Genomic DNA, 24506 nt, shown 5'->3' with positions numbered 1-24506 from the left:
TGCGGGATGGAAGGAGAGGGGTTATTACTAATTACTAATGGGTCTAGCACCTCTAATGCAGGGGAGAGGGATTGTTAGTAATGGGTAATAACAGCCCCATTGCTAGCAGATCAAATTCAGATCAGATCGAGCTCCACGCGGTTCCCCCTGGAAACCATCGTGATTAATTAATCGTGATAAATTGAGAAATCCTTCACGATGGACCAAATGACCTGCCTTCATCTTCACCTATAATTCCTCATTGGTGTCCCGCGAGCATATAGCGTTAGCGCAGGCGGGTTAACCATTTTATACTGTTGCATTGAAAAAAAAGGACCTACTACCAATATACACTGGCAAATCGACCTCCATATGTTTTCTGTGGAAACTATAATTTTTTTTTATATACAACTTAGAATGACAAACAAGCTGACGGCCCACCTGATGGAAAGTGGTAACCGTCGCCTATAGACATGAGCAGTACCATGGACATAACAGAACACACACATATTATTTCGCCCATGATACCCCCCATGCGTTGCACGTTATTTCTCTGTACCTCAGGTGTTATTTCTCTGTACCCAGTAAATTCAATAATCGAATACCAGTGAATACGTCAATAGGGACCAACTGTTCAGGATTTCTTCTCATAAGTCATTCACCACCACTCTATTTTCACACATTAAAAAAATTCTAGATGTCACATCACATTCACATCGGTCACATCTATTTTGAGATTACCACAACATTGATATAATTAATTTTTGTTCTACTATAATAATACTAAATAATAATATTCAGCACACTCTTTGTTGTACCTAAATTCTGGATATCAAACCGTAGGTCACCACGAAGGTTAAATAAACTAAAAAAATATATCTTAATATAAATGTATTTCGTGTATATTTTACACTAGCTGTCACACGGACGCATGACCGGAATATGTTTATTGACCGGGATGAAAAGAAGTCTACTTATATCCTTTTTCGTCACATATAGCATCACCAAACCAATTTATACTGAAGAGATTGTGGGTCATATAACATAGGAAAAAATTACAAAGAACACTAACACTTCTGCGCAAGCGAATGGGAAGCTATTTTAGTTTTTTTTATTTTTATACAACTTAGAATGACAAACAAGCTGACGGTCCACCTGATGGAAAGTTGTTACCGTCGCTTATAGACATGAGCAGTACCATGGACATAACAGAGTATACTGTTTCGCCCATGATACCCCCCATGCGTTGCCATTCCTGAGGATTTAGGTGTTATTCCTCTGTATCCAGTAAATTCACGCCATAGCCCACCCTTCAAACCGAAACACAGCCATTCAAACACAACTGCTTCACGGTAGAAACACGAATGGGACAGAGGTACCCAAGCAATTGACTTTTGTACAAAGTCTCTCTCTTATATCAGAACGGTAAGACGATACATGGTCTTACGCATGAAGATGTTTTATTTAGTAATTTAGTTATATGAGAATTGAACCCATAACTGTGGGAAGGTAAAGCACTATGCTAACCGGCACACTGTTTAAAATTGTCTATATATTTGTTGTACTATTTTCAATCGACTTAAAAAAGAAGGAGGTAAACAATTCGGTTTATATTTAATCTTTATTACCTCATAACTCAGTTAAATTCTGAACCGATTTGAAAAATTCTTTTTTAAATGAAAGGATATAATTAATAATTGCAGATTGGTCGCATAGAAATATTATCAAAATCGGCTCAGTTGTTTAGTTTTTAAATTAAAATAGCTGGTAGACCACAATTCAAGTCGGTTTTCTTTTTTCCTTTAGACTGTTATGATAGGATTTATGATGAACCTAAGCTCCATTTAATAATTAAGCTCCATTTACTGAAACGATTTCGGTAGAAATTGAGTCAGAAAATTCGGAATTTCATTTCATGGTAGACCCCCTGTACACCGCTCACGTTATGAGTAAAACGTCTTGTAAAAGGCTCAAAATAAATAGATAGACTACTCCTTTTTATTCTCCAAAAATATTCACAATACTTAGCAGGCACGAGAAGTAGAAGCGGTGTCGGATCTGGCAACTTACAAAAACTACATAATACTTACCGTTTAAAAACATTAAACATATTAAAATATTATTCCTTTGGACTTTTATGGTAGGATTTATGACGAACGAAATGTTAAGCTCCATTTACTGGGCCTATTTAGGTATGAACGAAAACACGAAATTGAGTCTGAAACTTCGGAATTTCATTTTATGGTAGGCCCCCTGGTTTCATCCTCATCTACCACCATTCACTGGTGGCCCGTCAGCGTATATCGATAGCACAGGTGGGGTTACCATTCAATTATCATCCCCTAAGAACCTTATAGTCCTTTGACGGCTTAACCAATCACCATGAAATTTGTCAGTCTACTTTTTCTCCCGGTTAGTAAATATATCACGGTTACGCGGATAATAGCTAGTAGATATAAAATGAAAAACAATAGAAATAGTATAATTTATATATTTAAATTCATTCAGTACACAATAAAATCGGTTTCAATTACGGTTTACTTCAAGTTTGCCGTTGTGTGTCACTGGCAAAGACAAAGCAAACTGGTATAATAAATTTTTAGTTTAATTTCTTTTATTTAAAAACAAATTGTCGATTGATTACAAATAATCAATATATAAATAAATATATATATTTTTAAATATTGTTTTCAATATAAGTGTACTTATATTGAAAACAATATTATATTAAAAAACAAAATTGATAAATTCTAAATTTGAGATTTTTCTTCCGACATAATAAATTACAACAAAATTATACAGCTCACTCTTCCGGTCACGCACTCAAAATACTTTTTTTTTACAATTAAATACAAAAAAAAAATATTTCTTTACCACTATTATATCTATTGCTATTTTATCGATTTAAGGTAGTTGATCACTAAACAAAATTGAACACGAAATACTAGATGGCGCTAGAATCAAGACTTATGGTTTTCGTTGATTATTTTTTAATACAATTTGAGGCAGCGTTTCTAAATTGGCAAATGGATTTATTTATTTTTTAACGATATATTAATATTTTATAACGATTTTTGTCATTATTCTCTTGTATTGTACCACATTGTAAAAAGGACACATCCTAGCAAGAAACATAGCGATTCTGTGGTTTCTAATTCATTCTAGAAAAGACACTTTCATACATTATAATAAAAACCATTCGCTAATTTAGAAATTTTACTTCATATTACTTTTAATCGCCACAAACCTTAAGTTTCGATTCCAGCGCCACCTAGTATTGTTTGTCTAATTATGCTTAGCGACCTTAAACTTTGGATTGCAGATTATTTTATATAATGCAATTTAAATTAAATAATATTTCATGAAAGCTAGACTCTATGAGTCAGACGGAAATGCGTGACTGGAGTGTTGCCATATTCACAAATAATATAGGTAGAAATAACAATATTTTTAAGTAATTAATTATAATAATAATTACATTATCGGTTTCAGTTTACAATCAATATAACACTATAAAGGCAATGCTATTGTAGAATAAGCTACTTATCACATAACATTTATCCAAATATACTGTAATTATCACTAGTATTTTGTAGTATACAACTATGTATAACTGATACGGACGACATGACAAAATTATGTGTCAGAAAACGCATTAGTCTTCGACATTTCCGACCTGTAAGTTTTTATTCGTCATACTTCATAACCCATGTCTTAAGTACCTCTTCGCATGTTGCCGTGTATTCATATTGTTATAGAATGCAGTATTGAAGTCATGAATGGATGAAGGCATTTTTGGACTTTCGCTATTATATGCATGGATGGGGGTTTTATCTGCATATTAAAAACTATCCAAAAATAAAGATTCATAAAAATTAAAAGCTCCTACAAACCTACCCTCCTAACTATTACACTGTTTTATCACTTTATTCAAACTGAGAATTTAGCACAAAAAAAAAGAGACAAAACTGCTCAATAACTAATATAGCTTTATAAGACATCAGACATTTTATGAATAAGAGGGTATAAATATACTAAATAGATACTATAGGATATATATGAGAATCGAGCGTAAGTTATGTTAGTACGTACATAGCACTTTTTAACACCTTACCCTTTTACATATATCTTTCTATCATATATTTGACATATCATCTTCATCCGTTCATATCTTCTATTGAATGTATTCTAGGATAAATATCGAGTTCTGTACAATTACATCCATACATACGACAGATCATGTACGAAGGTACTAATACATATGCAATGTATCAGATAAGCACTCCCACATATTCACTGAAGAGTGCCGCCTACAAAGTTGATGGAGTATCCCTTTTTAATTATTATAATTTTGTATAATAAACATACATACATATCTGTCACGCCTGTCTCCTATTAGGGTAGGCAGAAACAATGGAACGCCAAATGCTTCGATTCAAACAAACCTCATGTATAATAAACTATTAAATAAATTTCATTTCACTCATTGACTCGCAAATCGACTGAAGATACCGAATAAAGTGAACTATGCTAACCATACACATTTTTAAATATATATTTTAGCATCTATTAAATCACATATTTAAATTTTTTCAAAATTCATATAACTATCATTTAAAAATTATTGTAACTTTATTCGTGCTTTGTAAGGCACGTAAAGCCATCGTCTGGTAAGCCACATAAGTCACATTAGGTGACCTAGAAACAATTAACACTAGAGGGCGACACTCTCACACGAGGTAGTATTAGAAGCATTTACACGCAATTCTGTTTATGGCAAAAACATTATGGGCATCTCCAGCACAAAGTTGGACCATAGACAATCCTAGTTCAACAAAAATATTATCAATCTCTAATAGTGAAGTCAAATTATTACTTAAACTTAATACTAATTTCACACGCGATATATTTATTTTCGTTATATGTATTAAAATTAATAAGAATTCTACAAAACAATTTGTGTCCTAATATAAACCAAAACTCCCATTAGTAGATAAATTTTTGTGGTTTATACGGGCAAAATTTGTATTACTTGTCAAATCTTAAATACATTTTTGAATTAATATTTTATCCGTAATAATTTAGTCCATTTTTTACTTCACCTCCAAAAGAGGTGGGCAAAATATTTCGAATGTTCAAATCTCAACATGCGATTCAAGAATTATATGGACTTAAATAATACGAATAGAAGGAATTATTAGACAAAATTTTAATAAATTTATCTTAATTACGGGTGTATTTTTCTTTTAAAATTCGCAAATATATTCTCAATATGAAATTACAAATTTTGTTGACTTATAATAAGAACCTTATTACATAAACCTTTAAGTTCATAATAATACACATATTTAGGAAAACGTCTCCATACATTTTCATAGATTTTACTTCCTTCATATCGTGACATGTTGTGTCGTTCAAATTTTGACAAGTAATATAAATCTTGTTAATTGTTACAGCATAAAACCATTTTACACGCTAAATTCATTTTTATTTAATTAGGTGTCAATTATAATTAATTTGTGTTAGTATTTTTAGTAACAAACGAAAAGAGACCTTATCGCGTTTGGCGGTTACATAATTTCAATAGGTTCACTTTGATTGAAATTCACTTAGACCATAAGGTCTATTTTCCTTTGAACATTTCAATAGCCAAACGTACAACTAAAATTAAATAGTACATCAAGCTTGTTACATACATTTTATATTAAATAGGCTTTTTATCTAAACATTGTGCACTTATATTAAGTACTAATAAGTACTTGGAAAAATATATTTAGCAAGGATATATTCATATTTTATACGAAAATTCTAACCGTTGCCAAATATTTATATCACAAATCATATACCGCTAAGAGGTAAATTGGGGTTAAATGCTACTGGTTAATCTACTACAATATTAAGTAATAACTAACAACCATTCAGTTAACTTACCGTGACTGAACATTTTAAATGAACTGACGGGCTCTTACCAGGATTATTTATATATGTCGTTCAAAAATGTACAAAATTTTAAAAACATGATTATTTCAGTACGTAGATTCAGCCTCTATTTGTCTTTGGGCCTATCATGAAATGTTTTTCGAAATTTAGGGGTCGAACGAAACAAAAATTTCAAGTTTAAATTCATAATACACAATATTTAAAAATATTAAAATATCTTTCCTTTAGACTGTTATTGTAGGATTTATGATGAACCATTAAGCTCCGTTGAATAATTAAGCTCCATTTACTGAAACGATTTCGGTAGAAAATGAGTAAGAAAAATCGGAATTTCATTTCATGGTAGACCCCCTGTACACCGCTTACGTTATGAGTAAAACGTCTTGTAAAAGGCTCGAAATAGATAGACTACTCTTTTTTATTCTCCGAAAATATTCACAATACTTAGCAGGTACAAAAACTAGAAGCGGTGTCGGATCTGGCAACTTTGCCGCCGCGGGCAAAAACATTTGTCGCCGTTTATTATGACGACCATGTCAACTAATTTTGCCGTTCCGAGCTACCCGGCTGACGACCGAGCAAATGCTCTAAAAGTGGTATGTTTTATTAAAAAGCTAGTCTTTAAACAAAGTCGTAATAAAAACCCACCAGTTACGTATTTCAGCGTACGAACAAATACGTTACTATGTTCTATATTTAAATAGGTGCAAACAAAACACAGATTAAATAAATAACACCCTGCGTCGCTCCCCCCCCCCCCCACCAATCTACTCCCCCATCCCCACCTCACCATTCTTATACTGCAGGCAATTTAACTTATGACGTACATGCAGTGCCAAAATCTAACAAAACAATTAACTAATATACATTTTTAGACAATGTTTGCGTATTTAAGAGAATAGAAACCATTTTATTTATACATATATACTCAATTTTAAACCTTTTCAATTATTATTTTCTTACGATTGTATCGCTGGTTAAATAACCAATAAATAATCAAATGATTAGAATTATTTTGTTTAATTCCACTAACAACTGTCAACACTCGAAAACTGGCCATCAAGTAAAGTGTTATTAATCACACACGTACTAAGGGTAGCGGAATTAAACAAAATAATTCTAATAAAATAAACCAGTGATATGAATTTCCGCAATATAACACATAGTTCAATAAAACTATTGTATCGCTCAATTCGGAATGCAATTATTCGTATATTTAATACACAATGATTGGATGAAACCAAAGACTTTTTTTTTAACAAAAAAGTCTTCGACGCGGCCTTTTCAATAAATATTTTTAAATACAGATTTCAGATGCATACAAAATTGCATTGTCAAGCCAAACATAATTCAGTCACACATAGTTACAATAAATAAAAACAAGGCCGATTCTTGTAAATCAGATAAATAGAATAAATTAAATTATTTAATTTAATGAAAAATCCATTTTTTAATTAAAAAAATCGTAGATAATCTTTTTTTACTTTTTTTGTTTAACACGATCGAAATCAAATATTACGAACTAAATGTTTCTTTAAATTTAGTAAATAAAATAGCAAAAATGATATGAGGCAGCGGTTTTTATAGATTTTGATGATGCAGAAAGTATTTTAAGTTGCCACGTCACTTTCATTTCTGTCCCAACACATCTATTCTTGATAATTAAAAAATATAAAGAATTTAAAATATAGAAGCAAGTAATACAACCTTTCAATAAAAAAAAGATCTTCGATAAAAAAAAAAAAGAAGATTAATCTTTAACAATTTTTCAAACAACTCACCCGTACACTGTACGTAAAAATAAAGTTTTTTTTTTTTTTTATATTTTAACAGCAGAATTTTTTATCTTTAACTTAAGATCGAACAACCTATCTTTCTCTATTCTATGGCATCGTCCTTGTTCCCTAGCGTCGCCTTACAAACGTACCCCTTGAGTGCTAGCACGCCTCTGCATTTTATATGAACCTGGTATCTTGCACACCAGTCCAGGTTATTACAACCTACTCCTGCGTCAGATAGCGTCTTCACAGCCGCTAAGGACAGGAGATCTGAAATGAAAAAAGATTGAACCTTATGTTTAATGATCGACAAAAATGAAAGTTTTTCCAGGGGAACGGGTCTTTAAAAACGACACATAGATATTTTTATGCGTCTAAGAATGGCAAACAAGTTGACTGCCTATTTGATGAAAAATAGTAACTGTTGCCTATAGAATGGACCATGGACTTAACAGAGTAGAGTTGCCATTTCTGAAGACTAAGGTATTATGCCTCTTACTCTTGGGCTCATCATTTCCCATAGCTGACAGCTCCACTCATAATCCTGATCCAGTAGGCGCCAGACAATTATGGGGTGGACACCGACCACTCCTTTCCCTCTAAATACACCTATGGCCGGAAGTGTTTAACTATATTACCTTCTCTATATTTAAAATTTAGTTTTTGTTATTCTTTGATAAAATATCTTGAAAAGTACAAGACATATATAGTAAATCTCATGGAAAACGATATCTGTCGCTCATAGAGTGTTAGACCCATGATAATCCCCATGAGTTGTCATTCCTGATGACTAAGAGAATATTGCACTATATGGTAAGAATACGTACGGATATTACAGAATACCCTTCAATGACTATAGTACCTATCCCTCATGAGCTACCACTCATGGGGATTAAGGAGTAAGGAAGGAATTGTAAGGTACATACATGTACAAGAGTACGGAACATAAAGTAAGAATATGTATCAAAAGGTAAGAGAGGTAAGATACCCACCACAAGGAAAAGTACACACTACAACATAAGAGTACGCATCGGAAGGTAAAATACGCACCTGGCGGGTCACCATGCGTGAGCAACTGCACATCGTTGGCGCGACAGAACTCGTGCAATGCAGGCGGTACGACGCAGCAGGACGCGAGGTTGATTTGAGCGATGGCGGGTCGGACGTGCGCCCACGCGTGCAACCGTCGCAAGCAGCCGCCGCCCACGTCTGCCACTCCCAGCTGATGCACGCGTCCTGCATCATCATCGTGATCATCATCAGTATTGCTAGTTGAGGACCGTTGAAAAGCGTTGGTTGGTTTGTTGATGGTTGGCGGTTGGTTGGTGGTTGGCGGTTCATTGATGGTTGGCGGTTGGTTGGTGGTTGGCGGTTGGTTGGTGGTTGGCGGTTGGTTGGTGGTTGGCGGTCGATTGGTGGTTGGCGGTTGATTGGTGGTTGGCGGTTGATTGGTGGTTGGCGGTTGATTGGTGGTTGGCGGTTGATTGGTGATTGATTAGTTGGTTGTTATTAAAAATGAAAGTGGCAATTTTATTCTAAAAATAATAAAAAAAGAAACATACAATCCTTAGTAATATGTAATAATTTAAGATTTTTTTCTCAAAAAAAAAAAAAACACCAACTTCTCATTTTTTGAAGCAGATTGAAAATTCATTTCGCTCACCTTGTTTGACGTAATCCTCTAGAACAGCCCATAGTACTTTAATGCCGGGCAATATTGCCTCACACTTTCGCGCGTCCGCCTCACTATCGGCCTCTAGTTCTGTACTGGGCATGCGTGCTGTAACATATTTTAACATTTAAAATTTTAATTGATTTAATTCTATCTTTACTAGCATCACACAGAGTGGGGATGCTAAAAGGGACACTAGTCCCCATTATTAAGAATATGTGTAGATTTTTTAAGAGTATAATGTGTAGATACAGTGTGTATACGCGTACAGGCAAACGTAATGTAGACAGTCCCACACCAATTGGTGCGACGACCCTTAATGTATTGTAGGGAGGCAGCGGATGCAGGTGAGTTAGGACCGTTCATTATGGTAATCTATGAGAGAGGCTTATGTGCAACAGTGGACAGTTAAAAGCTGATACATTGATAAGCAAACCAAAGTGGCATTAGACTGGTCACATAGCTCCAAGAACCGACCTCGTACGGACAAACTCAGTGTAGAGCGACCCCCCACTACATGGAGTGTCGACCTCATGCATTACAGGAAGTCAGTGGATGCAGATGACTCAGGAACGTTCTATATGGCAGTCTATAGGGGAGGCCTATGTTCAGCAGTGGATGGATGGCTGGGATAATGAGGAAGATTATGGCTGCATAGCTTAACCCTTAAAAGCCTGATTTTTTAAATCAAATAAAAAAATATATAAGTGTACCCTTTATAGTATTTACTCATAGAACAAAAAATCAAAACGATATTTTTATATATTTATTTTGAAAAAAAAATTGGTATTATTTTTGATACTTTAGGCATTACGGTAATCAAAATATTTAAATTTATTTAACAATGAAACAATGCAAACCCCGGTATCAAATTTGAAACTTCAGTTATTTAAGGGTTAAATGTTGGAATCCTTTGTTAACAGCTGAAATGATGATGATGAATGTGTAGATACATACCTATATTGCTACCTTGCGATATCGGTGACGCCTTGGTCGCGTGCGTACTCTTTAAATTGGTCTCGTCTGTTGCTTCGTTGATATGCAATATGTCAGGGTTGTAAGCCAGGATCACGTTATCTATATACTCAGTATGGAGTGCCGTGAACACTGGAAATTGAAAAAAGCATGATTTGAAAATGACAAGTAGTATAAAAATATAAAATATAAATCGTAAATATAATAAATGAAATAGAAAACTTAAATATATATAATTTCTCACAGGGAGACTTTGTACAAAAGTCGTTTTGCTTGAGCACCTCTGTTCCATTCGTGTTTCTACCGTGAAACAATTGTGTTTGCATGGCTGTGTTTCGGTGTGAAGGGTTATGGGATAAGGCATGGATAAGGGATATGGCAGTGAATTTACAGAGTACAGAGGAATAACACCTGAGTCCTTAGGGATAGCAACGCATGGGGGGTATCATGGACGAAACAGTATACTCTGTTATGTCAAAGGTACTGCTCATGTCTATAGGCGACGGTTACCACTTTCCATCAGGTGGGCCGTCAGTTTGTTTGCCATTCTAAGTTGCATAAAAAAATAGCATGGGGTAATATCAATATCGCTCCAATATCTATATATTGGGTTTCTTTGGGCTTTGGAAAAAAAGTCATCATTTATTTCAGTATCACTGTTATCTATTAATATTATTAATATTTATATACATTAACAGGTTTGTGGATGGATTGAAATAGGCCTTTGTTGTGAACAATTTATTTTACATTTTTAAGACATCTTTTTTTGGACACGATATGTACATAATAATGGCAAGATCGAGGCCAGCGACAAAAGTGATGTTCTGTTTTGCATATCGTAATAGGAAGATGACAGTGTTGCTTATTTATCATAGCTTCTTTATATTTGTTTCAATCGGGTTCTTTATTTTAATATAAAATATTGAATAATTAAATTCAAATAGATTTGTTTACAAGCACTTCTAAATCGTATTTTTTTATAAATTCATGGTTTGGAAAGTTATCTGTCGAGAGGAGTTCGCAAGAAACTCATCAGTTACTCCTTTATATCTTTGTTAACATTATGTATATTTATTTAAATGTACTATATCTGAAAGGACATGGTCGTTAAAAGCCCATGCATGATTGATTAACACCATACACATTTGTCATTCGAGTAATCATTTAGTGTGTAATAGGCTTTGTTCAGTAAGTGTTTTTTAATAACAGTTTCAAAATATTGAATCAATATTCAATATATGGATTATTGAACAAATGCCTAGATAATACAAATCCAATATATGTTTGTTTTTTGTTTCATACAACTTAGAATGGCAAACAAGCTGACGGCCCACCTGATGGAAAGTGGTAACTATCGCCTATAGACATGAGCAGTACCATGGACATAACAGAGTATACTGTTTCACCCATGTAACCCCCCATGCGTTGCCATTCCTGAGGACTCAGATGTTATTCCTCTGTACCCAGTAAATTCACGCCATATCCCACCCTTCAAACCGAAACACAGTCATGCAATATAGATATTGCTATATATCACACACCCCTAGTTGACGTAAAGTAAAATTAAGAACTTATCGAAGCTATAGTGAAATCGTGAATCAAAAATTTAAAAACGACAGCTAACCGCACCGTGTTAATTAGTATGGGAGTTTAAAGTTTTCCAATGTTGTACCTGATGGAATTAATTAATCGCCCCCTACGGACATAAAATACACGCGTTTATGGGAGCTTTAATAAACCTCTAAAAGTTTTATAAAACCTTTTATAGCAAAGATTTCACAGGCTATTATTTCTTTCAATCTCCAATACATGTAAAAGAGTCTATGAAGAGAAAGTCTCTTCATGGACTCTTGTAAGTTTTAAAGACAACAAATAGCTGAACAATATAAAAGAGATACAAAAGCCTATTATCTTCTCCATTCCATATAGTACGTGAACACAAAATTCTATGGAATTTTGTGTTCACGTACTATATGGAATGGTGATTAGTTAAGCCGTTTTTTTTTTTTTGATGGGTGAAAATGGTATGGTAACCCCGCCTGCGCTAACGGGTTACGCTGGCGGATCACCAGTGAAGGGTGATAGATGAGAATGAAAACAGGCCAGTTAATTCATCATGAGTTAAACATGATAGTTTCCAGTGAGAACCGCGAGGAGGTCGACCTGGTTGGATATATTGCTAGCAATGGGATTCTCAGTCTCCATTACTAACAATCCCTTTCCCCCCTAGTTAAGCAGTTAAGGCGCTATAAAGCAACAAACAAATAAATTCACTTTAACATTTATAATACTCGTGTCAGTATGTATAAAAAAATACATATAGCGAACCTATACTATATATATATACGATGTTCCATCGGAATCTCGGTTTTATTTTGTGGTTTCTAACCAATTAACTATCAATTCTACGATAAACATTTCTCATTAACTTTGTGCATTTTTTTTAATACAGTTTGCAAATTCAGTACGTAGAATCTGACTCGTACTCACTTGACTGGCAATTTTTTGTGTTGCTTTTATCTATGGAATTTGTATATTCCCCATCGATTATAGCATCACGATAAACGAAAATGAAATTCAAATTTAGAAACGGAAATCAGTAATTCTAATCTCGAACGTAGGTAAGGGATTCCCCGTGTTATACATTCGATCTGACGTCCTTTATTTTCGGTCTTCCAAGATTAAAGGTTGCTTTACTTCTGGTAACTTTAGTTTGTTATCTGAGACGGAGGTGACAATACAAACTGTATCTATTACTAGCGACCCGTCCCAACTCCACACGGGTAGAAAGATAAATTAATAAATTATAAAATAATTAAAGATTGTGCCCCACAAAAAATCTACTTCAATTGTAACGAAACCAGTTATTTTGAGATAAAATCTAAATTACTGAACCGATTTCGATAAATTTTGTATGAGACCAATCAGTAAGTATATCGTTTCAGATAAAAAAATGCAAATCGGTCTGTCTGAGTTATGAGGTAACAAACAATGTTAGAATATTATAAGTAATTTATTTATAATATCTATTATATTACCAGAGGAAGACTTTGTACAAAAGTCGATTGCTTGGGTACCTCTGTCCCATTCGTATTTCTACCGTGAAGCAGTTGTGTTTGCATCGCTGTGTTTCGGTTTGAAGGGTAGGATATGGCGTGAATTTACAGGGTACAGAGGAATTACACCTGAGTCCTCAGGAATGACAACGCATGGGGGTATCATGGACGAAACAGTATACTCTGTTATGTCCATGGTACTGTTCATGTCTATAGGCAACGGTTACCACTTTCCATCAAGTGGGCCATCAGCTTGTTTGCCATTCTAAGTTGTATAAAAAAAATTCAATCTGTAATAAACAGTCAAAGTTGACACACAAAAAAATATAACTAGATTGAGAGCCTTCTTTTTTTGAAGTCGATTGGTCGAACTACTAGTCGTTGTTTCCACAAGCTTTCATAAGTTGTGTAATAGTAATGACGCATCATCGTAGTTTTGCGATAAATTTGTTTCCTACCTTAATGTTGGTAGGTATTTATAGTATCAATAGCATTATCAGTTTTCAGTAACAACGATCAATATACATTTCATATCAGTTTATCAACATTTATTGGTAATATATTCATATTATGACTAATTATAATTCAAATTGCCTAGTCATTTGAGTTGTAAAGTTCACGAGCTCGGGAAAGAAAGAGACATCTATGGTATTCGCTGCTGCACTTTAACTGGAGTTTTCCTTGTGTTTGATGAGTTGTGTTTGTTATTCTAATATTTATGCAGTTACGTCATCTTAAGGTTAGAAAACCAGAGAGAAACATTAAACAAAATTTGTCGGCAAAGGCACTTTTGTCCTATCAGTTCTACTGTCATAAAGCTGCGATGCTTGCATGGTTGTGTTTCGATTATAAGGGTGGGACCCATATCCATGTCGTCCGATAACTGTCCACTGCTGAATATTTTGACAGTGGTTGCCTCGTTTGGCAACAGTAGTTAGGTTTTGGTGACGTTTTAAGAAGTGTTGAAGGGGAAATTACAGGATAAGGAGACATCCTGCGGGTATGTATAGCAACGCGTATAATATCTTGATCCGTAAGTATAGCAAAGCGTGAAGGTACCATGACCTTATAGTATATTCTATCAATATAGCTGTTTATATTGACAGGTCATGGCTACCGCTTTCCATCACGTGGACCGTCAGCATGTTTGTCATTCTAAATATCATAAAAAAGAGAAGACTGGTGATACCTTGTACCTTTACACCGTTTTTCCAGTAAATCTACATATGTATAAAATATTTGAGTCACTGCGACACACATGACGAAAACATATTTTTTGTATTTTATCTTTTGTTTTATGTTTAAAAAAAATGCAATTCATTTGATTCTATGAATTCAGTTGTTAATTTACGTGTGCCATAAATTAATCAAAGAAAGTGTTTATTTATCTATCAATATACATGCTTATTACCTGCTATTTCATACACATGGTTTCAAAAGTAGGTAAACCATTTAATAAAAAAACATACATCATATTTTATATTACACATTCAGAAATACAACAGTAAGAACCGAACTTTATTTTGTTTAGTAGTTTTTGAGTGATACCGGAATAAACATGCAGACAGGCAAAATTTGTAAAAGCATTGTTTTGGCATACATTGGTTTATTAAGGCCTCTTATATTATTTTTTCTTAAGTATCTCCCAAGTAAAGACATCACTTAGTTACAATTTTATTAAGATGATTTTTGCTTGAATAAACATGTCACTACAACTGTTGTAACTGATATTAAAACCTCAGAAAACTTATCATTTATCTACGTACTGATAATAACATTCCCAAGTTCGCATCACAAATAACAATAGATTCTACAGTGATTTTATGTAATCAGCATCATCATACTTTATTGGAACTTGGTACAGATATACATACTGTAGTATCTATATATATATTTGAACGAATTCATCAAATATTTTCTTTGCCTTTCTTATCGGCCATATCAGAATAGAATAAAGACCTGTTCTCTTTTTTATCTTTTATTAATTTCTTGGTGTCGCGCATCACGAGTAACTAAATCGATATTATATTGTGTTTTTTATTACGTAATATCTAAATTCAATACTTATTTCTAATTATTTTATTGTCCACTACTTTGCACGCGAGGATTTCAGAATAGGAAAGTCAATAAAAAGACTACATCTAAAAGGTGACGTATCAAGATAAAACACATTAATAGATTTTAAGTCAGTACATAATTATGAAAACTGCATCCAATTTGGTGCAGTAGTTTTTGTGTAATGCTGGAACAAATATAAGGACAGATAAATAGACAAAAGTACATATTTCTCACGTCGTCGTCATGACATCGTTTAGTTAAGTCGAAGGCAAAAACTAGTTACAAAATATGTCTTACGTGCTATTCTAATGTATAAACTATAACACTATAAAGTTTCATCAAAATCCGTCCAGGAGTTTTTGCGTTAAAGAGTAACAAACATTTATCCATACATTCATGTATCTTCTTCGTCTTTATAAACTTTCGCATTTATAATATTAATAGGATTAAATTATTTGCTAATTATACTAATATGAATTGATTGTATTTTTTTTTTTTTGGTATAATAATCTTTCTTACAAAATATCACTGGTCATTATAAAATGAAAATTTCTAATAGGTTTTTTTTTTTACTTCTACGAAGTTTATTTGACCATTGCGGTAGGTATATTGTGCACAGAATATCTATCGCAAATAAATAATAAAAATATATTTCTTAGAAATTATGTCTTATATAATAAAATGGTAATGTAATGGGGAAAACCCACATATTTAATTTGTCAATAGATAAACTTTAACATTAGGTTTATTTTTGAGGCCACTTTTTATTTATCGAATGGTTCATTCAAGAATTTAAAAGGCAAATATAATTAAATTGAGAGATTTTTCTATCTTATGGGATGAAAATGGAATAACTCTGCCGGCGTTGCCGTTATAATTGCATAGCATCGTAATCGTGTAACATAAGTACAAAAAAGTATACACAAAAAAAAGTGTACTTTTTTCTTTTGTGACTTAAAAACCGACTTATCTATCGCGGAATAACTTATTCTCAGCGAATGATAAAATTATGATAGCAATAACATCATAGAAATCAATTATCTTCGGCATTGGATATAAGGAGTATTTATGATAAATATTATATCATAATATGATAAAACATTCTTATCAATAACGAATTCGAAATTAGTAATATTGATATAAAACCATTTTCCTACTCTTAAGTAGTAGCGTTCACAACAAAGTGTGACAACGTCGCTAATGTCTGTCAATTATCAAAAACAATTGATGAATTATCTATGTTTCTGATTTTTTTTTATTATTATTATTTCAGCCGTTAACTGTCCAGTGCTAGACATAAGTTTTGCTAGTAGTTGCCATGCTTGGCAGGCGAGTTGGCAACCGCAGTTAAGTTTTTAGAGATGTTTTAAGTGGGACGCTGCTGTCCATCCCTCGGCCTCCCTTAGTCGCCTCTTACGACACCCACGGGAAAGGTAGGGGCGGCCCATTCTATGCCGGGTCACACACGGTGATGTTTCTGATTAATTATTAAAAAACTGTTCTATCTGCGAACTAAAATGTTATTCGTGCAATAATATTTTTATTGTCGTTAAAGAAAATTTAAATTTTCATGGCAATGATGTATTTGAAAAATTTCAAAGCGAAATATGAATTAGATGCAAAGATTTTTATAATAGATTTATATGCAACATTAACGTTTAGTTCGTTAATAGAGCACTTTTATAGCACTTAAATAATCAGTCAGAAACAGTGAAGAATGTTAAATTGTTTTTAAAAATTGACAGATAACTGCGACGTTGCCACATCGCGGTTAGAAAAGCTATGAACGCTCTTGAGTGTATGAAATACAATAAAATAATAAGGTACTCGTTTATTTATGTGTAAATAATACTAATTTACGTACACATACGCACACAACAACTCGGTGGCAGCCTGTATGTTATCAGATAAAATATTGTATATAGTTAAATAAAATTATGTAATTTATTTTTACTATAATCAAACTTTTTACTTCACATTTCGACTTTCAAAAGGTTTTAAATTCTTTTGCTTTTTTGTGATTATGACGGTAATTATGAACCGATTTTTACAATAATTTTTGCAGTCGCAAGAGTTTACTCTCTAGTTTCAGTTTAAGTTCCTATTGCTTATTTATTAGGCTTCTATTGCTTCATTAAGACACCTAATATCTATTTCGCTTAAATATCTCCCATGTAGAGACAACTTTAGTTGCAATTTTATTATGTTAGTAAGATAAAATCCTTGATTTAAAATGTTATACATTTTAAATGTTATTAATTGATATTTACTGATATTGTCATTTATTGATGCGTGATTACACTTCACATATGTGTGCTTCGTCATTATTGATGTCAGTGCGTTTTTTTCTGAGTATTATGTACTTTTTTGCAAGTAAGTGCTATACTGTAATCTTTTGGAGAAAACAATAATAAGTAATCACTTAATCGGATTTACTGTGCAAAAAGGTGATAGAGATATCATTGATATTGATTATCGATTAATATATCAAATGTGATAACGGTGATCATACTATTATGATCATTGCATCATCTTACTAGTACAATAAAATTGTAACTAGATTTTACATCATTATCATCATCGTCCTGCCCTTATCCGTATCATGTTTTGATCGTATGTATGATCGACGTAGCATGTTTTTATCCATGTTATCCAAGAATTTGGTTTTTAGTTTTTCGACCGGTCGCCTATCTGATGTCAACACTCCTTGGGAAATCGATATCTGTACATGAGAGATATCTAAAAATAATTATTTTTAGGAGTCTTAATAAAACAAATAGATGTTATGTAATAATTAAAAAAAGTATCTGTCTATCTGCTTGTATATCTATTCCGGTATCACGCAACAATTACTGTAAAAATATGGATGAGATTTTTACAGTTATATTTCTAAAGATCTAACTTAAAATCTGGTGTATGTTTCACCTTAAAACACTATCTAGAAGTAGTCATTATATGTATTTTCCCACCTATAAAATCCACGCGAAGAAGTAGCAAAAGAATTACCAATGTTAAATAGACTTTATTGCACTAAAGTTAGAGTAAAAAATATACAAATTATGTGCATATGCGGCATCTATTTGATTCTATATCTATGTTTTACGTCCTTGACTGTCCATTCAACAAATCACTCTACTATAGTATCTCCATTCAACTAATTACTTACTCAATGACTATCAATGTTTATTTATAAACTATATCTTTTTAAGTTTATGTTAATGTATATATCTTTATGCATAAAAAATATTAACTTTGCAATCACAAGTCAAGAATATTCGATTCGTTAATATACCATGTGATCGACTATAGGTATTATATTTCGCCTATGTGCAGATTTAATTCCAGGTTAAGGTCATCACCTTAACAAAAATCTTTGAATACGGTTTCACGTGTTTACATTAATATTTCGCTTTTAACAGAATTTGCTTTTAATGAAGTACGTTCTCAGTTCCCATGGATTTTCTCAACCATGCCTAAAGATTTTATTTTAACCAACTTTAAAAAAGGAGAATCTCAATTCCACACACAATTTTTTATGTTGCGCAATACCTTCGTAATAGTGAACCGTTTACCATGATTTTTTTTACACAGGATTCTCGTATTGACCCCATAAAAATGTAGTTGAAATAGAAATTGTTTTTCTTTAAAGAAAAGAAATTATCTTTATTAAAATAGATTTGTAAAAGAAACTCTTTTAATGATGATGATTTTTCTCTTTGTAATTCTGCTATTGCGTTTGAAATTTTCTTTATTACAAAAATTTCTACAGTTACTCCTTTTCAAAATCAATTTATATACACAAAAAAATTTTTTGAAAAAATTATGAAATATACTACTCACCATTTTCCAAACACTCAGTTAAAGAACTCGTGCTGTCTTCGTTAATGAATATTTTAACGCCAATCTTCAAATTCTTCCGTTCCTCTTCGGCCATTTTGTTTTGAACATCATCGTGAGGTCTGGTTATGTTTATGACAGCTTCCCTGGGCGTCGATGTGGACACTACCATGTAGTTAGACTGCTCTCTGGATCCCTGAACTTGCTCGGCGGGAGAAGCGAATCCGTTCTGGACTGGCAAACCGTTCTGAGAGCTCCATTCAGATAGCGTGAGTTTAATACTCTCTGATAACTGTAAAACAAAAAATCAAAATATCTTTTTTTATGAAAATTGGAATAACAAAAAGTTATGGCTCACCAGATGGTACGTGATAACCATCATCTATAGACAGTAACATCACTAAATAAGCTGTAACGTGCATGGTGTTTGTTATGTTTGAGGATTAAGACGTTATTTTCCATCCGTACCTGGTCACCCATTACAGCTATATTTCAACTTTCAAATGGAATCCGGCGGCAGAAATACATGTAGGATAGAGGTAAGAGCCGTGTGGTCTCCGCATAGAATAGGCCACCCCTTTGTTCCCGTGGGTGTCGTAAGAGGCGACTAAGGGCGGGCAAGGGATGGACAGCAGCGTCTTTCTTAAAACATCTCCAAAGCCTAATTGTAGTTGCCAAACCGTCTAAGCGTGGCAACTACTGGCAAAACCCCCCAAGGGGGAGGCTTATGTTCAGCAGTGGTCAATTAAAATCTGATATGATGAGGTAAGTATACCCCACTACGGCAAACAACTTTTGTAATTTCCCTTTGATGATTCGAAAAATATTTTTTTATAATTCTCGGTACAGTATTTAAGGCATCCTTGCTCGCTATTGGATACGGGCTATGGGATGCCTATAAAAGAAGCATAGTGTGTTAAATAGTAAAATTTAGGCGCGATATTTGAGGAGCATGGGGAAGGTAGATAGATGGACGGCCGGAGACTGCAACAAATGAGTATGTAAGATTGTTCACTCAAGTTTTTTTTTTTCCTTTAAGATCCATATTAATATCATAAATATAAGAATGAATTTATTATCTCTTGGTTTAATCTTCTAAAGTATAAAAATAGCAAGAGGAAAAAGATAGAAAGATATAAATCATATTTAAATATGATTTACTTTACACTTTATGCTTGGCCGTCATTATTTCCATCATATAATGACTGTGAACGTTGTATTGTTATGTCAACATAATGCTTCGAAACTCCACGAAGTAACTGCTATTGTAATATAGCACGAGTTTTATGATACATGTAAACTGAGCGCCGATGAAGTATTTTATCCAATCAATTTATTTTAGTACCTGAATCTTGCGGTTTTGTCCACGAGTATTAGAATAAAAGATCCATGTGTTTATAGATAATTAATTATCTAATCATGTATCAAATTTTATTAAAAACTATTTTAAGTAACTAACATCCGAATTGCCTTCTTTAAGTTTCACAACTACAAGATATATCATAGTTAAGTAAAGCATGTTTTACATTAACAATAAATTTTACTCAAATCCCAATAAAAAAGAGGTATTCATATTTTGTTTATGTAAGGTATTAAATTTTAATGATTCTTTCTTTAACGAAAAGGTTTCACCTTACTGTTCCCATACATAAATTATTAAATAACAATTTTCGCTAAAACATTGAAGTTTAGTAATAGTAGTAGGTATAACTGGTATTTTATAGTCTGTATATACACAAAATATATCTAAAAGCATGTCCACGCGGAGCTCAATGACAATGACTCTTGATTGTTATTTTCTAATCATTAATTTATTTTAATTGACAGAGATAATAGTTATTTGGGGATCCGTTTAGCATTACCGGCGGGTTACTGCGCCATAATATATTTTAGATGACATCATACTCAGCATAACTGCCAATATAAAGATTCACAGAGTAGTTTTGTATATAACGGACAGGTACTTGAGACGATCGAAGATTCAAAGACCGTATGCACAGATAGATTTATTAGTTCGATCAATCGTAACGATCTATATTTCGATAAAAACATTGGATACGATTACCAATAACGACTGTGAAGATTTTCTACGCGATAGGCATAGATAATTAATGTGGTTGAAATGAGATAAATATATTTTTTTTTTATTTATTTAAGAATTATAACTCTCATGGATTTGATATCTCATTTTAGGGTTTCATACCAAAAAGGTACAAAGGAACCCTTATGACGCGACTTTGTTCGTCCGTCCATCTGTCACAGCGTTATATTTTCTTCTTTATACATTTTAAATTATATATGACGTTTTACCCTGTAAGTGTGAAATGTATGAATGTAAGCATTTTAGTAGGTATAATCTACCTGATTGACACCAATAAAGAACGTCTTAAATCATTTTAATGACAATAATGTATTTACATAAACATCTATTTTATAGTGGCATGTTATCTTATTGTTAATCAAGGAATAAAACAGATATGAAATGTAATACCATGTTTATCATACATACTTCTTGATATGACAAAGAAACTGTTGTCCCACCTGATGAAAAGTGGTAATTATCCCCAATAAACATAAAGAGCACCATGAACCTCACAAAATGCAATGTGATGTGCTTAATTCCCATGATGTATCACCATTCCTGATGACTATGTTGTTATGTCTCTGTACTATATATTATAATTTCATTCCTATCTCTTCAATCCAAATAGTAAACCTAAATTGCTCATATATTATTGAAAATAATTGTACTTTGTTTCACTGCCTTTATTGTTTACTATCTTTTTGCCGGTTACATCATATGTGTGGGAAAACTAATGAAATGGACTACTTCTAGATGGTGTATCAAGATAAAATATATACCAGTTTTAGTTGAGAAATATAACAGTTTGATGCAGTAGTTTTTGCATGATACCAGAATAAACATACAGAGACAGACAGATGACAGGAAATTTTAAAAAAAATTATTGTTTCAGCTTCTACTGTTGTTATTCAGATCTCTTATATCAATAGTTCTTAAATATCTCCAATATACATACATTGTTTTGTTAAAATTTTATTTTATTAGTACTTATATACATGTAGTAGTTATTTATTTATTTATTTGAAAGATTATAGATGTGACAGATTTCAAAACTTCATTTTCAGGCATACTTTTAAAAATTATTAAAAAGTTTATTTCCCAATAGTTGCCTATTGGGAAATATTTTTTTTTTAATTTTTATTTAAATATAGAAAAATAGTTAACAAAAGATTAATTTTAAAAATTAATTATACACACATATATATCTGTCACACCTGTCAAATACAACTATATAGGTGTAAATTTTATTACAATATTTGTAATTAACATTTAACTTATTACAACCAGTAGAACATGTCTCACTTGACTTGACCTTGACAATTAAATCAATATTTTAAGACTAACAACTGGCTACAGGTAGTGACTTTGCATTTTTGGTACAAAAGCTTTACGTGAGTCAAAGTAGCAGTGAATTAGTAATGATGTAAAAATAACCATGAATTTTTTATAAGCTTAGTATTTTTGTGGTTGGTAGTGTAACAAATAAAATAAAAAACATATTTTCTCTCTCCCTTTATTCAATGTTTTTAGGGATATATTCATAACTGTTTCTAAAATTTATAATATAAATTTATAGTTTCAATACAGGCCAAATATAGGCAGTAATTCTTTTTTTTTTACAACACGGGGGGCAAATGATTTTTTTATACAACTTAGAATGGCAAACAAGCTAACAGGTCACCTGATAGAAAGAATTTATAATTGAAAAAGATACATGGAACCATTTTTATTAACATTAAATCCTAATTCTTAATAAGTAATTAAAATATTTAATTCTGACTTTTTTTTATTTAAGCAGTTAACTGTCCACTGCTGAAACTAAGCCTTCCCTATAAGGAGAGTTTTGCCACTAGTTGCCACGTTTGGCCAGCAGGTTAGCAACTACAGTCAGCCTTTTAGAATTGTTATTAAAGGGATGCTGCTGCCCATCCCTTGCCCTCCCACAGTCAACCTCTTACAACACCTATGGTAAAGAAAGGGGTTTGATGTTACTCATAGATAAAGATTTAAAATTTTTTTTTATGCAACTTAGAATGGCAAACAAGCTGATGGTCCACTTGATGTTATGTGTGTTTAATTATTTATTATATATATTACTAAGTAGTGTAGTATTTTACAATTTTTCTGTAAATATTTTATTTTAATAATAAGGCCCCTCAGTAATAAAGAAAACACACAGTTACCTATTTATCTAATACACAGATATGCATACATATAATATTTATATATAAATATCAAATAAAAAATACATACTAGGTTTTATTCACATAAAATAGGTAATATATTAGTCAAAATCTCTATTTTGTCTTTATATCTCTGTATTTGTGTCATAATGATTTCAATAAATAAAAACTGTTAAAACTAACCTCTTCTGTGACATTTTGTCCAGCTTTTTTCTTGATATCAATCAAATTAAGCACGTTTCCAGTATTTATTGTCACTTTAGAAGCACTCTTTAGCATCGTGGCCAATAAGATTCGGATTTTTTATTTAAATTGTTGATTCTATAAGTAAATAATAGGTACTTGTTACAAGGTTAGCGGTGTATAAAAAAATAACTGACAAAGATATTATACACACGCAACCTAAACAAGCGACGACGAATTACTAAATGTGAATAGCCTTGTACAGTTCAGGAAAATCGAAGCAAAATATGAAATATCATATGATCAACATCACTATGGTGAAATCACACGACCAACATGGTCATGATTATTTGACAATTTAAGTGCAAGTTTGTATAAAATGATAAGGCAAAACAAGAAATTTTATTTATTTTATTTCATAATAATAAAATTATCAATTTAAGCCAGGTCGTAAACCAGGCTGATAATTGACATTGACAGTAATAGCTGTCAGACTGATAACTGACATTAACTTCCAAGTCTGACATAAAACTTTTGTATTATAGATAAAGAATAGTTTGTAGTATTCTTTTTTTTACATAGTCAATGGTGGTCAGTTTGGAAGAAAAACAATAAAACATAGTTAATATATATGTACATAATATTTTTTATTATGAGACAGTTACGTAAAAAAACAAAATGCTATATTTTTTTATGTGTGAAATGGTATGGTAACCCCGCCTGCGCTAACGGGATAAGCTGGCGGAGCACCAGTGAAGGGTG

General features: G+C 32.4%; 1 protein-coding gene across 3 annotated transcripts; it reads right to left on the bottom strand.

The window, feature by feature from the left end:
• Window positions 1–2454: 2454 nt before the first annotated feature.
• On the bottom strand, window positions 2455–24217 carry LOC113511106 (glutamate--cysteine ligase regulatory subunit). Of its 3 annotated transcripts, none has more exons than XM_026894699.3 (7): window positions 23964–24217; window positions 23745–23882; window positions 19299–19587; window positions 10327–10476; window positions 9361–9477; window positions 8748–8933; window positions 2455–7967 (listed from the first exon to the last, which is right to left on the bottom strand). In XM_026894699.3, exons 2-7 carry the CDS (start codon window positions 23838–23840, stop codon window positions 7798–7800), a joined length of 1008 nt encoding a protein of 335 aa, XP_026750500.2. In that variant the 5' UTR covers window positions 23841–23882; window positions 23964–24217; the 3' UTR covers window positions 2455–7797. The 3 variants fall into 3 exon arrangements, with proteins under 3 accessions (XP_026750500.2, XP_026750499.2, XP_026750497.2); XM_026894698.3 differs by having other exon boundaries at window positions 23959–24205; XM_026894696.3 differs by having other exon boundaries at window positions 23745–24205.
• Between the last annotated feature and the right edge of the window lie 289 nt (window positions 24218–24506).

The sequence above is a fragment of the Galleria mellonella genome, unplaced genomic scaffold, assembly GCF_026898425.1.
Source record: "Galleria mellonella isolate WM207_F2 unplaced genomic scaffold, CSIRO_AGI_GalMel_v1 utg133, whole genome shotgun sequence".
Classification (NCBI taxonomy): Eukaryota; Metazoa; Arthropoda; class Insecta; order Lepidoptera; family Pyralidae; genus Galleria; species Galleria mellonella.
This window is presented reverse-complemented; position numbering and strand designations above follow the sequence as displayed.

Excerpts from the sequence above, each read along its gene's own strand:
- LOC113511106 (XM_026894699.3), bottom strand. The coding sequence starts at position 23,840 with ATGCTAAAGAGTGCTTCTAAAGTGACAATAAATACTGGAAACGTGCTT. Across the intron at positions 9,478-10,326 it reads ATCGCAAGGTAGCAATATAG|CACGCATGCCCAGTACAGAA; the intron begins GTATGTATCTAC and ends AATATGTTACAG. Across the intron at positions 8,934-9,360 it reads AGAGGATTACGTCAAACAAG|GACGCGTGCATCAGCTGGGA; the intron begins GTGAGCGAAATG and ends ATGATGATGCAG.